This window comes from Echeneis naucrates, chromosome 5, assembly GCF_900963305.1.
Source record: "Echeneis naucrates chromosome 5, fEcheNa1.1, whole genome shotgun sequence".
NCBI lineage: Eukaryota > Metazoa > Chordata > Actinopteri > Carangiformes > Echeneidae > Echeneis > Echeneis naucrates.
This window is the reverse complement of record NC_042515.1, coordinates 4266502-4282320: the sequence shown is the minus strand read 5'-3', so window position 1 is coordinate 4282320 and position 15819 is coordinate 4266502. Positions and strand designations below refer to the sequence as shown.

The following is a 15819-nucleotide window of genomic DNA, read 5'->3' as shown; positions in this document are numbered from 1 at the left end:
AAACATGAAACATTGATGTACACACAAAAAATAAAAAAATGTCTCATGAGCATAAAAGATGACCTTCATGAACATTAAGCAGCTGTGATAAACATCAGGTAGAATATTGATGTACATTTTTATAATATCGGCCCTTTATTAAACTGTAAACATGCAAAGAGTAGTGAGCAATCTTTTAAGCATTTTGATAAAAAAAAAATAATTACAGTGTACTTCTGAACATATTTCTGAAATAGAACGGCAGAGGGTGTTTCTGAACAATCTTCTGAGCTTTTCCTCAACACCTCAGCCAAGTTGTCCCAAAGCTTTGAGGATGAAATACTTTTTTTTCCCCTTGCTCTCTTTTTTAAACAGACATTGAAAAGAATTTCTCTTCAACACTTTTTTACACAACAAAACAAAAAGTTTCAACAGTCGCACAATACTGGTGTGTGTTTAAACCCCCAATTAGACATTAAAGTGGTTTATCCTTTTAAACCAAAGAAAAAACAAAGTCGCAAGTATGAAGAAACAGACAAACCGTTTCTATTGTTATTCTACAAAACATCACTATGGAGTTCACCTCCTGTTACACAAAGTGACTATATAGCACATGATATACATGTCCAGCTCTACCAGGTTAAAATCAAATGGATTACAGTTCTTGCTTGCTTCTTAAGCTTTACTTTGTTTTTAGCCTCACATTTAATCTATTTCCTCTTCTCTGTAAAATTCTTACTACAGCATTCTGGACATAAAAAAAAAAAGATTTCCTTTCAATACTGAGGACATTAAATGGCGTTTAAAGTAAATGAAATGTTTAAAGTAAACAGTTTATATACCTTTGGTAAGTGGCATCAGAGACATTAAGGCCAGTATAACTCAGTATAACCAGAAGGTGTTCTTTTCCGCTACAATGTTGACAATATTTTTTTGGATATTAGCAAGTCATTTCTTAATGTCAAAGTTTAGACAGCACTGTTAAAATCTCTACAGGAGGTAGAGGTTGAGAGCAGAGAATCCATGAGGCAACAGGACCAAAAGGCAAATGTACTGTGTGTGTATGTATATATCACATACACACACACTTTCTTAACGTCAGGAGCATGGATGCTAGCAAAGACAGCATTTGTGATATTATAGTAGAAATAACAGTGATAATTATAGTGATTTTAAAACAAGTAATTATGGCTCTAACGTGGACAAAATGTCAGAAAAGGCTGCTGAGGTTTTATTTTTGATCCCTACAATGTGAACATGTCTGTCCCTTTTCTACTTGAGCTTGGGTTTACAATGGCACAGATGTATAATAAAATCTATTCTGTGGTCTTAGTAAACAATGTGTGTATGTGTGTATATCTTTATCTGTAATAATTGGACCCAGCAGAAAGGTTTGAAACCTCTGGATTAACGTGTCACAGATCAACATCTCTGAATGGGTGATGAAATCAGGAAACATCATTTGATTGGCCAGAATGAGCAATGAAACTTTAAGATCCTGGGGAGGAGCTAATATGAAAGAGAAATTAATCAGCATGTGTGTGTGTGTGTGTGTGTGTCTACAGGATGACACAGCAGCAGGTATCTGGGTAGTTGGCGCTGATTTTATGCTCGTTGCCATAGACATAGTAGACGTGAGAGTTGTCTTTCCACTTATAGTTCACCTTAGTGATGGGGATCAACTCAACCATCTGCCTCTGAGAGAGAGAAAGAGAGAGAGAGAGAGACAGAGAGACGGCCAAAACAAAATCTTAAATTCCTTTGGTGAAAAAAAGGCACTAAAAACGTAACACTGGTCTCCACAATTTGTATTTATTTCCTTAAGGCACCATTTGTCTAAGTGCTGACTTGATGCCGTTTACCCCGAAATATCTTCTCTATTTTTACGTGTAGTAAAAGGCTTCAGATCTGCAACAGTTAATTTTCATCTATCTGAGAAGACACTTGGTCTCCATCCAGAGACACAACAAACAGATGGATAGATAACAGGAGGGAGTTAGCCAGGAAGCGAATAAAAGAGGAGTTAGGTATCGGAGTGAGGAGGGGCACGTATTCAGTCCAGTGGGGAGTGGTTTAACTTGATTTGTAGAGAGGTTAATATGTGAATCAACATAAAGCGCTCGGGGTAATGGAGTTAATATAGAGAACATACTCTGACTTGAAAAGGAGAGAACCAAAAAAAAAAAAAAAAAAAAAAAAAAAAGAGCATGGTTTCTTTTTCTGTCGAACAAGTTCTGCTTAAAGTTAGGCAGTAAGCCTGCCATTCAGCGGCTCATCTCCTTCTCAGTGTGAGCAGCAGAATATCTAAAATATTAAAACAGCTTACAGCACTGTATTTTTTTCTTTTTTTTTTATTTAGAGAGAGAAAAGGGGAAGCCATGAAGAGAGAGAGAAGGGATGATGTGCACAGGTCAAACTTAGACCACTGTGGTTACGACCTTATTTATGAAACTCATAGAGACCATAACTGACACAATATATAGTCTTATTGAAATACATGCAGGAAATCTAAAACAACAGTAAGACCATTGTTGCTTTAGAAGAGAAATTTGGCCCAGAAAATGGACTGAAGACTGAACTACACAAACAAATCTAAGTACTGCTTTGTTCTTTCCTGTGTCAGTTCTCAAAAAGCCTTCAACCAAAAAAAAAAAAAAAAAAAGGATGTGAGTACTGAGAAGACACATAATAATATATAATATAATGAAGTAAATGCATAAATAAAAATCTGTTTGACCTATGACTTTTGAAAGCATCCTCACAGTGTTGTATATTGCTTCCTTGTGGATTCTGTTAGTACTTTATGACCTATGATGAGGTCTAGTTCATCTCCTGGCCTACCTGCTGAAGGATCCTGGAGGTCTGGGCGTACTTGCTTTGGTGCTCTTTGATCAGGCGGTCTGAGGCCTCGGCGATGGCCTGGTTCGGGAACCCGAGCAGGGGGTACAGCTGAGGAGAGGCAACAGAGAGTCTCACACATGGTACTGAAAATGACACAGAAAGCGCCTTCAGCCCTACACCCCCTCCTTTTTCTTTGTTTTTTTGTTTTGTTTTTGTCACAAACTCAAAGAGCTGTTGCATCAGGGCTTTAGTTTAAGTTACAGCTGGAGTTAAACATTTAGTTAGTTTATGACAAAGGGCTTGGAAACTGGAAATACAGTGTGTGTCTGTGTGTTTGCGTACCAGGTACTGGTTGTTCTTGAACAACTCCTTCCCGCTCACAGACTGAAGATCACTCACATCAAGTCCAGAGTTCTGCTCCACCACGTGGTCCTCTATGTTGTTGGTCCTGAACACAAAGAGAGAGAAATATAAATGCAAATCTACTCATTTCTTCACATATCTACAAACATCTGGCTGCTTGTAGAGGGTCCAGTTGCTGTTACCTCAACTATGACTGGTAATTGATTTGGGTTTCTTTTCTTATTTACTCAAACACCTTTGTCCTTCTTTGTCCATACTCAGTGTCGTACAAACATGACAAACAAAAAACAAAAATAAGCACTTCCCTCCATTAAAAAGGAAGAACAAACTGAGAGAACACACAATACACATCAACTTTAAAGGGCATATTGCAGGTTAAAGACCGCAGATTGACATATGTCCAGCAATAGCAAAATTATTAATGGTCATCTATTACAGGCAGGAGTATTGATACTTGCAAATAATCAAAATGATCTTGATGAAGTGCCTCATACTCATAATATCCGTCACCATAACAAGGTATAGCTGTGCTACTGCCGCCGGAGAGAAACACTTTGGTGATCCACGTTTTGTTTGATAGTTGCTTGTGTGGGAAATGCGAGGCCATGACCGCAGCCGAGGAGAGCATGTGCTGCAGGGAGGTAGAGGCCTGCTGGGCCTTAGTGGAGGATGTCACCCCCAGGCTCCAAGTACAGGGCTTCACACAGCACCCAGCATTTGATGTTTGCTGTCTGAATCCCTCTGTGCTTCAGATAGCCTACATACACTACAGACAGGAGCATGGACCTCTGCAGGCCAGCAGACACGAGTATGTTATGTTTAGGGCTGAAAGTACTCCGGGGAGTGGACTGTGATTAAAAAAAAAAAAAGGCTCAACGTTAAAAAAAAAAAACAAACCCTTTGATGTGAGATGTCAGGTTAGAGCAGTCAACTGAGCTCGTCCACCAATAAAATGAGAGTAACACAGCTTTCCCTCTCAACCAAACTAACATCAACAGCCAATTAGCAGCTGTGGACAGTAACAAAGTAAATTTACTTGAGTACTGTGCTTAAGTAAAATTTTTGAGTATCTGTACTTTACTTGAGTATTATTTTTGGGGGGATACATTGACTTTCACTTCCCTACATTTGAAGGACAAATACTGTACTTTTTACTCCACTACATTTCTATTGATGCTCTCCTTAATCGCTACTTTTGTGCTTGTCTAACATTACTGTTCATTGTTTTTGTAAACACACACACCTCTGTGTGTGTTCCAGTTAAGAATACGGCCACGATGTATAATCCTACCTGGATTATTTCTCCATAACGACCAGCTCATTCTATATCATACATCTCGGTCGTATTATTACCTGGTGTACACAACACACACCGGTCCTTGTGTGTGTTGTGTCTGAAGCGTACTCAAAATAAATCCCCCCCAGGACCCTCCGTGTCTCTCTCTCTGTCTCTTGCTTTCTGATGGAGCTACCAAACTCTGTTTCTGACAAAGATAACGTTTTGTGTCGGGCTTTAATACAAGCTAGGCTAATGGACGTTAGCATTAGCATTAGAGCTGGACAGTTAGCTTACGTTACAAGCTAACGGCCCTGTTTCTTACCTTGCTTTACGTTTCTCGTCGCAGCTTCACCATCACCACCTTTTTTTTTTTTTTTAAATATCTGTTTATGAAATTTCTTAACCCTTCATTTTCTTATTCTTCTTTCTTTTCCTTTCTGATCACTGGACTGATACTGACCGGACATTTTCCTACCGAACTTCAGACAACAGAGAACAGGCTAGCATAGCAACAGTAACCAAGGGGGGCGGGGCTTAGCGAAGGCTCGGGGGCCAAACCATTTGTTTGGGGGGGGTCAAAGTTCGAAGAGTGAGTTTGACAGATAAAATTCATGAAGCACCACAACAGGTCCATGAAATAGTTAATTAAATAGTAAAAATAAATAGTAAAATAATTATTTATATATATATATATATATATATATATATATATATATATATATATATATATATATATATATTTTTTTTTTTTATTATTTTTTTTTTTTTTTTACATTTAATGAACTGGTATATTAAATTTTGTCCCCTAGCCCCGTTTCTGGTCTGGTCCAGTCCGGCCTAGGTTCTGGGTTTTAGTCTCTTGGCATGATCCCGGTCCATTACTCGTAATCAGTTACCCAATTAACCTCACTGTGTTCGGCTGCCAGCACCGGAGATCGAACCGTGTCTCTCTGGTCTGGTCTCTTTAAAGGTCCTGTATGGTCCATCTGACTACCATCTGCTGTTCCTTGCTGGAGCCCCCTCTTCACCAATTGACCGTCTGTCCCTACCGGGAATCGAACCCTGGGGGGGTCGGCAGCACTAACCACAACACGTGCGTGCTGCTCAAGTTTAAACGGCAGAAAAAAAAAAACGGTACATCAGCATCCTCCATCTGTATTTTAACTTTACATCAGAAATACAGAAATATTTTTAATATTTTCAAAGTTTCACACTTTTACAACGCAACAACAGCAGCAACAACAATAAAATCACAACATTAAGTAACTATAATACAGTGACTAAAACATGATATGATTACAAACTAGTGGATTGCGAGCTAATTAAGTTATGGTTGATGAGCGCATGATTGAGCTGGTTTAAGCCATGATTTTATCTTGAATTTAAAACCAGTAAAAGGTGCTTCTCTCTCTTATCTCGCTGGGCATTGAGTTCCAATAGTTAGTGGCTCTGACAGAGAATAGTGACTTGCCAAACTCTATATCTGTGCTTTACTGCACAGGGACCTCTGTTGGTCGTCCTAGTTATTCTCCTGTTATCTGGGCGCAGAGCTATAAACTGAAGGGCAGCCAGATCATGAATTATTCTGTCCACTAAACTAACACCGGCAAGGCGCACAAAAAGATCAAACGTCAAAAGTTTATGCTTTTGAATGATATTACAATAATGATAACTTCGTGGCTTTTTGTCTAGCAACTTGAGGGTTTGCTGAAAGAGTGTTTGTAGTTGAGCAAGTGTTGATTTCCCAGTTTGTGACCAGCTTGTGATGCGATATGCAATGTGTAAATAGATCACTGAGGGCATATATAGTTTGGCAGCATCTAAGAGGAGCTGATTTTGAATGTGTCAAAAATTTCTCACATTGAATTTAACTGTGTTACACACCTGCTTAATGTGTTTCTAAAAAAAAAAAACAACAACTGAGAGTCAGGGTTAGGGTTAGGCTGGTTTCCATTTTTTCTTGCGTGAAAGTACATACATGCAGTTTTACTGATGTTTAGTGTCAAGCACGACTCTGAGAGCCAGGTGGATATTTTGGCCATCACTGATGATAATTTGGCTGCTACTTCACGTCTGTCTCTTCCATGTGCCAGGATAACTGTGCCATTGCGTACATTGGATTTCACCTTCAGCACATGCAAGTGGTGGATCAATCACATATAAACTAAAAAGCAAAGGGCCTAAAATTGAGCCTTGTGGTACACCAACGGAACTGTCAATGAATGGTGACGTCTTGCATCATTCATATTTTCCATATATGGATTAGGATAATAAAGTACATAATAATGTTGAATGTTCAGCAGATTTGTAAAACTCAAAATTTCTCTGGCACAACCGGATCCTGCTTTGGACAACTACTCCCACACTGAGTGATGGCAGAGCCTTGCCTATAGCTCCATCTGCCTACGTCATATGACGTGGTGTTGAAAAAATTTGCATTTTTAGGGGCTTAGCTCAATACTGTCACTTTTTGGACTAATTTTGCACTCTTATGTCTTGAAAAAAATTTTCAGACCTCCATTAACTTTTCAAAGGGAATTCTTTAGACAAGATTATATATGCATCTCAGACATTTTTTTAACTTGCAATATACCCTTTAAGTCACATTGTGCAGTTTAAAGTAAGCCACCAGAGGGAACTAAAGAGTCACCACTGTCCATCTGAGTCATTTGGCTCATTTGAGTCATCTTCCACAACTACAGAGGGCCCTCAAAATCATCGTCTCATGGACTGGTGAATCTCCATCATACAGGACATTTTTAACATCTTCAGGGTCCTCGGGATTCCAAAAAACCCCTGAAAACTCTGAAGGGAGGCAGGAAGACTCTTAAGCAGATATTTCCAAAGAACCAAAACTGACCCCGAGTTGGTAAGGTGCTCACACCTGAGAGGAGTCATGTATTCATGGATCTAAAGGAGCTAAATAGTCCTTCACAACTGAATCTCACAGGTCCAGAAATGCTGAACCTTTTCAAGGAGTGTTTACCCGCTGTAACCCCTCAACGACCTTACAAACCTGAATGACCATGACATTTTCAAGGACGAGTAAAAACACGTCTAAAAGCTCTAATAAACCCCTTAAGACAACTTTTCAAGGAGGTTCACGACCCACTAAAACCTCATTATAGTTAACTGGAAGATCTTCCATAATTACAGAGACAAACGCAGAACCCCGGGCACCTTTAAGGATTTCATCCTGGAACTTGTTCAAGGACCCGTTGTTGTGTTATCATTACTCACCACTCCACTTTGAGCTGGATGAACGTCAGGAGCTGTCGTTTTCCCTCACAGGTTGCGCAGTTCTCTGATCCCCGAGAATCACAATTTCGGCACCTACACACACACACACACACACACACACACATTTACTGTTACTGTTATTTCAAAAGCGTTGAAGGGAGGACGATTAAAACGCCCCTCAACAGCACGCCCTGCAGTACCTGTCTCTGCCGGTGCCGTTACAGTGATGGCAATTCTCTTCATTTTTAGCCCCAGATCCATTACACACCCAGCAGGGTTTCTACGGACAAACACAGAAAATAAGTATGCAGTATGCATCCATGTAAAGATTATGATGATGTTTATTATTATTATTATTACTTACATAACCATTTCCATGGCACTCCTCACATGGTTTCTCCCCTGTACCGTGGCAGCTGTGGCAATCCTACACACAAACAGACACACATGCTGTTAAAATAACAGTACAACAACAACAATAACAAGACAATAGGGCCACCAGTTGAACTTCTGTTTTAGATCACAGCATTGGCAGTGAACAAAAGAAGCTCAAAACACTCAAGATGCTGGAACGGCCTATAAAGAGGATCTTCCAGGCATCTTAAAGCCTCTTCAAGGCTTTGAAGATCTCCTAGCCTCTGAAACTACCTGGAACATCTCCAAGGAGTTGTGAAGCTCCAAGGAAGGGTCCCATTTATGCTCTGTGGACCCTTAGAAACTCTCCAAGGCATCATTGAACCACCACAATGGCCGTTAAACATCTTTAAGACCTTTTGGAATTTGTTAAAGGTCCCCTGGAAGCTCGCTGAGCCATAAGGAACTTCTCCAGGACTTCTAGAAGTTCTCAAGGAACCCTGGAACTTCCATTAACTTTGAAAATGAGAGATTTATCATATCAGGATAAATCCCTACGAATAAATCTTCCCATTTGTGCAGTGGACACAAAATGAACAGACTTCTTCAGGGATCTCCTCAATGACCATACGAACCCTTCAAGGATTGCCAGCACACAGTCATGGTCCCATAAAACATATTTTTTTACTCATCAAGTAAATTTGAGCTGTCTCAAGTAGCCTTGAAACCTCCAACAGCTTTTAATGCTTTTAACGCGGCCTCCAGGAGACGTGAAAGCCCTTTAGACCTTCATGGATCCTCCTCAGGGACACATTGAACTTCCCAGATATCCTTCCCAGACTTCCTGAAGGATCACTGGAACTTCCCAAGAGACCTCTGGTACATTTTTGAATTAAAAAAAAAAAAAAAAAAATAAATAAATAAATAAACTCTTCTCTCCTTCTCAAGGCATCCCAGGATAATTCACACCACTTTTTAGTCCTTAAATTACCCAGACAACAGCAAATCCTGGTCTCCGACTGGCTTTCAGGTGCACATTTGAACCTCTGATGTAAATCATAACTAAAACACATCAGGTAACCATGGAAACAGGGTGGTCTCCAGCTAGCACTCACCTTGATGGAGGAGGTGAAGGGCACCTGAATCTCCTGCTTGTGATTGGTGAAGAGGCTGGGGGGGTTGGCCTGGACCTCCCAGGGCCGGGGGGCAGTCTGGGTGTAGAAGTCAGGCTGCTCACCTGTAAGTCAGTGAAGAGATATGTCTTACTCATCAGTCCATTCAAGAGGCACCAGTCAAAGTTTACCGGAAACCTGCTGGTGGCATCAGATTCATGACAGAAAGCACAAACTTTAGGGCTGGATTTTCAAAGATATGAATGATCTAATGAAAGACAGCGTAAAATGTGCAATATGGGAAATGTGGGATCTGGTATTTTTAGAGGCTGACCTTCATCAAAGACTGTCCCTTCTAATTGACCACTTCCAATCGAACAACTTTATAGAAAATTATCAACAAGGCAGAAGAAGAGAAGCTTTTTTTTTTTATATATATAAGAAACAACCCAGTTGGCATAAATATTTCATGACATGTCTGTTGATTGTTTGTTTTCTGGGTTTGATGTTTTCACAATAAAACTCTCACCTCCAAATATCCAGCACAATATATAAAATGCAAAGAATGTAAAACTTCTCAGAAAAGTTAACTTTTAATGTCATATAATTGGTACATTGGTGTCCTGTGTTATTTTGCTCCAGTAGTAACCTTAATGATGTATCCTGAACATAGCAGGCTTTTGTTCGGTCGTTAACATTCATACTTTTAGAGTTAAAGACCTTTAAATGGAGTGTAAAACTGAAACTCCTCACAAATGACCTTATGACACACTGGTGATGCATTCAAGTTCCCCAAAAAAAAAAAAAAAAATACAGGAATCTCACCTTTTTATCCATCTTATCGGATTAAAAATAAGTGTGACCTCTGGTTTACACTTTAAGCAGATCCCACACTAAATGAACAGCAGGCAAAAAGCATCAACGATTAATTCGGATTGAACAAATCTGTGTGTGTACCTTTGTAAGGTCTGGTGGCCCACTCAGTCGACCTGGACTCAGTGAACGTCTCCAGTCTGTACTAAAGGAGCACATCCAAATCAAGTTTTAGTGCAAAATAATTACATGAATTGATACAGATGACTTGATTTGGATGGTACATGTCGCTGATTGGTGTGACTGAGTTGTGCTGGAGGAGATGTTAGCATGCTATGAGCCACCAGAGTAAGGCTTATGTAAATGAAAACTGGATTCTTGGGGCTTATCTCTGGAACAAATTGAGCTGTGTTTGTTTGCGGCGTGAACTCAAAGGATGAGCACGAGTACACAATCACTGTTGTTATGAAAGTAAAAACACAGGAATGTACAAGTGACAAAGTGAGCTGCTGCATGTTTGTGTAAGCAGCTGCATCCAATAAAACCAGAAGCTTCTGTGAGCCACTTTTAACTGGTTTCAGACATCAAGGCACTCTGTCAGCAATTTGGTTTTGTTCACAAGTCACATGAGTGTTTTTTTACAGTCTGTTAGTCATATGAGAGTCACTGGAGTGATGAAACTATTTATGAACTTGCGTAAAACAATCTGACTCTGATGTAAGACACTTTTCTCTCAGTGTAGATACATCCTCTGTTTTATATGTAGACCGTTAATTCACACTGTGGCAATGTAACAAGATAATCATGTCATCTGTCGTGTTGTTACGGCCGATTAGTGTCACGGGAGGAGCGCTGCCTGTGTTAGACAGCGTGAACATCAGATCACCCTAAAAGTGTTGAATGGCTCCATGGAGGTGATGAGTCCATTTTCAGCTGGAGATGAGCCGTAGCAGCAATGAGAATCTGCGTACGCCTTGAACGCCTGACGAGCCACGTCCTCCGTCAGGGATGGGATGCTACAGCATGCAAACGCACACACACACACACACACATAGAAACAAAGAGTGAGACAGGCTGTGATTGGATGTGCTACCAAGGGATGATGAGAAGCTCAGCAAAGCATGTGAAATCGGGTCTTACCACCAGTTGTCAGGTACAGGGCCGGGTTGTGGCGGGGCTACGGGCTCCAAGGGCATGGGAGGAGGCAGAAAACCACCTGCGGAGACAGCTGCGCATTTTAGCTGCCGCAAGAGCACGAATGCTCTCTGAGACCGAGCAGTATTAACAGCACTTACCACCTCCTGCCACAAGGCCCTCATATCCGGGCACGTTGTTGAACATGCTCGCCGGCGGGGCGCTGGGAGGGGGATACATGGCTGCGGTGCACAAAAAAAGGAAACAGTTGTTTTATCAGAACATCAAAAAGGAAGTGGAGAGCTAAATGTCAGAGGTTTTCAGTACACAGTAAAAAAAAAAAAAAAAAAAGGTTGCTTTGGCTTTTTTTTTTTTTTTTTTATGTTGTTTTCCTCAAACAAACTACCCAGACAGTGGCAGAAACATAACCAGGGAAAAATAAAATTACAAAAAAATAAAATAAAATAAAAAATAAAAAGCTGACATTGGAATAATAGAAATACTAGCCGACAAAAGTAAAAGAGTCCTATTGTTGGCCAAGGCCAGAGGGAATGTGAAAGAAAACCAGGTATGGCAGCAGTGAACTTTGAATGGGAACAATCTCTCTGGAGACCGCCACGGTCCGACAAACGTCTCTCCCGGCTGCCAGATCAAAAAAACTATTTGGCCCACACTTCAGTTTACGCTTCGATTTTTGTGGATTAAACAAACTGGCCGTGAGCCATGAACTTTAGAACTTAGTAACTCTTGGCAAAGAAGCAAATAAGGGCTCTGTCCAAAGTGCAAAAATGTAGTGGATTATTCACGCTCATCGTTAAAGGGATATTTATGGGTGATTCTTTTTGGAAACTGGTGGATATCTAAAATCTCCTCTAAATGCTTGAAAGAAAAAAAACTCAAGGTGTTTTCCAATGTTGTGTTTCAATAGAACTACATGAAACCAATGTTTTTCAATTCCACAAAACCTACCTCCAGAAATAATGTCACACACACACACACACACACACAATCTTATTACCTTAACTACACTCGCCCACCACAAAATGAGGATTGCACATGTAACACAAATAAACTTTTTTTATGCAGAGCCAGTTCTTGCCTGTGCATCTCTATTTATCCATCTTTGATGTTAACCACAACGCAACAGTATCAATAAAAGGTGCAACTTCTTCAAGCTGATCTTATCTGATTTGCTGCTCCACAATTCACCTTGTACAAACAAAAAAAAAAAAAAAAAAAAACGATAAAAAAAAAAAATAAGTTTGGACATGACTGCTTGAAATGCCCCAGAATTGTTAGGCTCCGCCCCTCGCAGCACATCAGCGTGGCAGGTTTTAACGTGGTCGTGGGACAAGGTGGAACCACGACTGACTGAAGGTAAAGTCTGTTCTCAGGAAACAACGAACAAAGACAATCGTGGGATGAGCTTGCATGTGCAGGTGCGTTCAGGATCCGTTACAATATCGCAGCATCAAAGATGTTTATGCGTATGTGGCCACCATGATCATATTTCCCAAGTATTTTATCCGGAAATTAATCTAATTTCTTCATCCCAATGATGTCAATTTGCTTTTGTGTTTGAAATTGCCTGGTGCAATTCGAATTTGTTCTTAGGAAACCACTTGCACAATAGTAAGTTGATGCTGTGACATGAATTCACCTACCCTGTGACTAATGCAGCTACGATGACTGCCCCACAGTCGGGCTGCCTACCAACATGCAAATACACTAAATGTCTTTGCGTTACAGCAAGAAGCAACTGTGACATTTAGATCTCCATGTGAGCTTAATCTTTGACGATCTAGATTTCTTCAAACTGTCACAACTTTCTTCGATGCGTCAATTGTGTAAATGACTCATGTTGACACCCTGAATCTAACCGATTCATCTTCACTAAAGTTCAAGATAGCCCCTCAATTTGAAATCACACTTTTCCTGCTTTAGGTAACTTCTTGGATTGTCACTCATCATGTTGATGCACACAGACGTTCACATACATCCTGTTTTTAGAATGCAAAATGAGTTTTGAGCTATCCAACTGTATAAAGAAAACCAGAAAACGCAAAGGGATGTCTAAAAAAAAAAAAAGATTCTTAGCTGTGTTGTTAATTTGCTGCAGATGTCGAACACAGTGGAACTAGGGGAGTGTTTATCTGAAACTGAGGAAATGTTTTCAATTATCCCCTAAAGGAGTTGGCAAATAAGAAAAGAGGATGCTGTTATCCACATGTGCTGGACTGAAAAACGTTTCCATACTGTATCCACCATTTCCAGTCTCACCCCACAAAACTTTTCGAACTCTGTTGGACGTGTCAAACCTGTCCAGTGCCTCAGTCTCTGCAGGTCGCTGGCCTGCTCACACTTAGCAATGAAGTGAGACATCTCGTTTAAGTTGTGACATCTTTTTAAACTGATGCGTCGGTTTAAGGTGGATTACATTGAAAACTTAAATGAATGGATTTTGAAGGGGAGGTTAAAATGAAGTCAAATTTTACAATCGACAATCTAAAAAAAAACAAAAAACTGAACTGTCCTTTGCCATTATCACCATTTGCACTTTGTGTTTGGTGCTTGTTAGTTTTAGTGCCATCAGGCAGCTGTTGTTTTCCATTAGTGCGAAAATCACTTAGCAGATTGTAAAAACGTGAAGCTTGGAATCTGCCACAGTGACACATTTGGGGCAAAGTCACATTAACCAACAAATGTCAACACTCAAAAACCGTGGTGAGAGGAAACGCCACACTGAAGCCAGACCGGCAGACCGAAAATCACCTGATCCACCTCCACACCAGAGTCCATTTCCATCTGTGAAACCCAACAATCAGGAAGGACACACTGAGGAGGCAGAGGAGGGGAGGAGGTGATGGATGAAGTGGGGGCTTTCTATTGCACAGTCATCTCTCACTTTGCTCAGCAACCTTTGAATCACCGCTTCTTCTCAGACTCAACTCCTTTTTAAATTTCACTTTTTTTTTCATGCATTTTACCTTTACTTCACATTATAGCTGGTAATTTTTTTAATTTTTTATTTTTTTCGTGAAATTATGTATTTTCAACATCTCACCTGCACAATGCACCCAAATTAACTTTGTTTTATTGTTGTGGAAAGTTTAGTGGGTATAGTGGAGCAAATAATAATAATAAAAGAAAATAAAAGAAAATAAAAATCTAAATAACTGAAAAACTTAAAGGATTTTGCTAAATTAAAATTTTTAAATGATATAAAAAAAAAATACATCCTATTTTTGTTGTTGTTTTAATTAACTGACTTATTAACTATTAACTGGTTTAAACCAGTGACCGGTCTGCAAAATAAAAGGGTGAATCCACCGTTTCTCAAAACCAGATCTGGATCCAAACCTACAACCTGGTGCACCTGTCGGAGTTGAACCCGGACTACAGGACCTGTCCGGGGGATTAAAGATAGATTCAGAGGAACAATTTAAAAAAAAAAAGCCCTTTCCGTTTTCCGGGGCAGCGTGTGTGTCACCGTGAGGTATTTCTGCAGAGTCCTGCAGACCTGACCCTCCTCCCCGGTCCCGGTGTGTCGGTGTGTGGTCGGTTCCTACCTGCTGAGTCCATTCTGCTGCTTCTGCTGCCGCTGCTGGATCACAAGGTCTCCGGTCTTAGTGAGTCCACAGTCCCGTTACCTTCACGCCTAATCCAAATATTTCTCTGCAGCAGCCGTGAGGGTGGAAGTGGCGACGCGACACTTCAAAATAAAGCCGAGGGGATGACTTCAGCTGTGCAGCTCTGTAATGAAACAGGATGTGTTTGATAGATAAGCAGTGTAAAGACTGAAAGCCTGCAAGAATACCATGTACAAATGGACCTCTTCATGAAGTTTAAAATAAGTCCAGTTTTCCTTCACATTTAACTTTCTCTGACAAATAAGCACACTTCCTTCATAAAATCTGAATCAGAACCAGAAATACTTTATTAATCAAGGTTTAATTTTATAGAAAACAACCATATGACCATATTCTATGATGAAAGGTTATTTTGGTTTTAATCACGTCTCAATGTACTTTTGTGTGTTTGTGTTGTTTTAAAGCACTAATTCATCTGTTTTAATATTTTTACAGCAGCTTTTTTTATTACTCTCATTGCAGCGGGAAATTAATTCACAAATAAAAAAAAATAATAATAAAATGAATCGATCTTTTAAAACGATTTGTGGCTTTTACTTTGAAAGGAGCACTGGGCGCGGTTTGCTGCAGGAATGTCGGCCCCGCCGATCTGCAGTCAAAAAAATAAAAAAATAAATAACTGGGCAGATATATAAAAAGAAAATGCCACAAGAAATACAAATTAAACAAACACACCAAAACGCCCCTGAATTTTCTTTATGCTTGGTTAGAAACGGGAATGTGAACAGGAAACAGGGTGCTTTTGTGTTTCGATTGAGACTGACCGACAAATATTTGATGATAATAATAATAATAATATCAAATTATCCCTGTAGCACAAGTGTGGCATGTCTGGAGTTGCAGTTGCCCCCTGCCCCCCCCCCCTTCATCTGCGTGACTGGCATGCTAAGTTTGTGAGCTAAATATTTCCCAGGTCAGAGGAACTTGACACCAGCTTCAAAAGGAAGCTTCAGTGAACACCGAGTCTGCCAACCGTTCTGGAAGTGCAGAAGCTGAGAGCAATTAAATCCTGAAAAAAGAAATGAAAAGAATGATAAATAATCTGCTCCTTGAT

At 40.0% G+C, this 15819-nt stretch overlaps 1 protein-coding gene across 2 annotated transcripts; it reads right to left on the bottom strand.

The window, feature by feature from the left end:
• Positions 1-330: 330 nt before the first annotated feature.
• LOC115044274 (protein SSUH2 homolog) lies at positions 331-14850 on the bottom strand. Of its 2 annotated transcripts, none has more exons than XM_029503248.1 (12): positions 14685-14850; positions 11268-11357; positions 11122-11209; positions 10868-10997; positions 10126-10186; positions 9172-9293; positions 8067-8129; positions 7903-7982; positions 7703-7795; positions 3163-3268; positions 2821-2928; positions 331-1676 (listed from the first exon to the last, which is right to left on the bottom strand). In XM_029503248.1, the coding sequence occupies exons 1-12, from the start codon at positions 14695-14697 to the stop codon at positions 1539-1541; spliced, it is 1092 nt and encodes a 363-aa protein (XP_029359108.1). In that variant the 5' UTR covers positions 14698-14850; the 3' UTR covers positions 331-1538. The 2 variants fall into 2 exon arrangements, with proteins under 2 accessions (XP_029359108.1, XP_029359109.1); XM_029503249.1 differs by having other exon boundaries at positions 11122-11197; positions 11277-11357; positions 14685-14843.
• Positions 14851-15819: the final 969 nt, after the last annotated feature.

Bases quoted from the DNA above. Each gene is read 5' to 3' on its own strand.
- LOC115044274 (XM_029503248.1), bottom strand. The intron at 10,187-10,867 runs GTGATCTGATGT...GTGCTCCTTTAG, and splicing joins AGCCATTCAACACTTTTAGG to TACAGACTGGAGACGTTCAC. The intron at 7,796-7,902 runs GTACTGCAGGGC...GTGTGTGTGTAG, and splicing joins AACGGCACCGGCAGAGACAG to GTGCCGAAATTGTGATTCTC.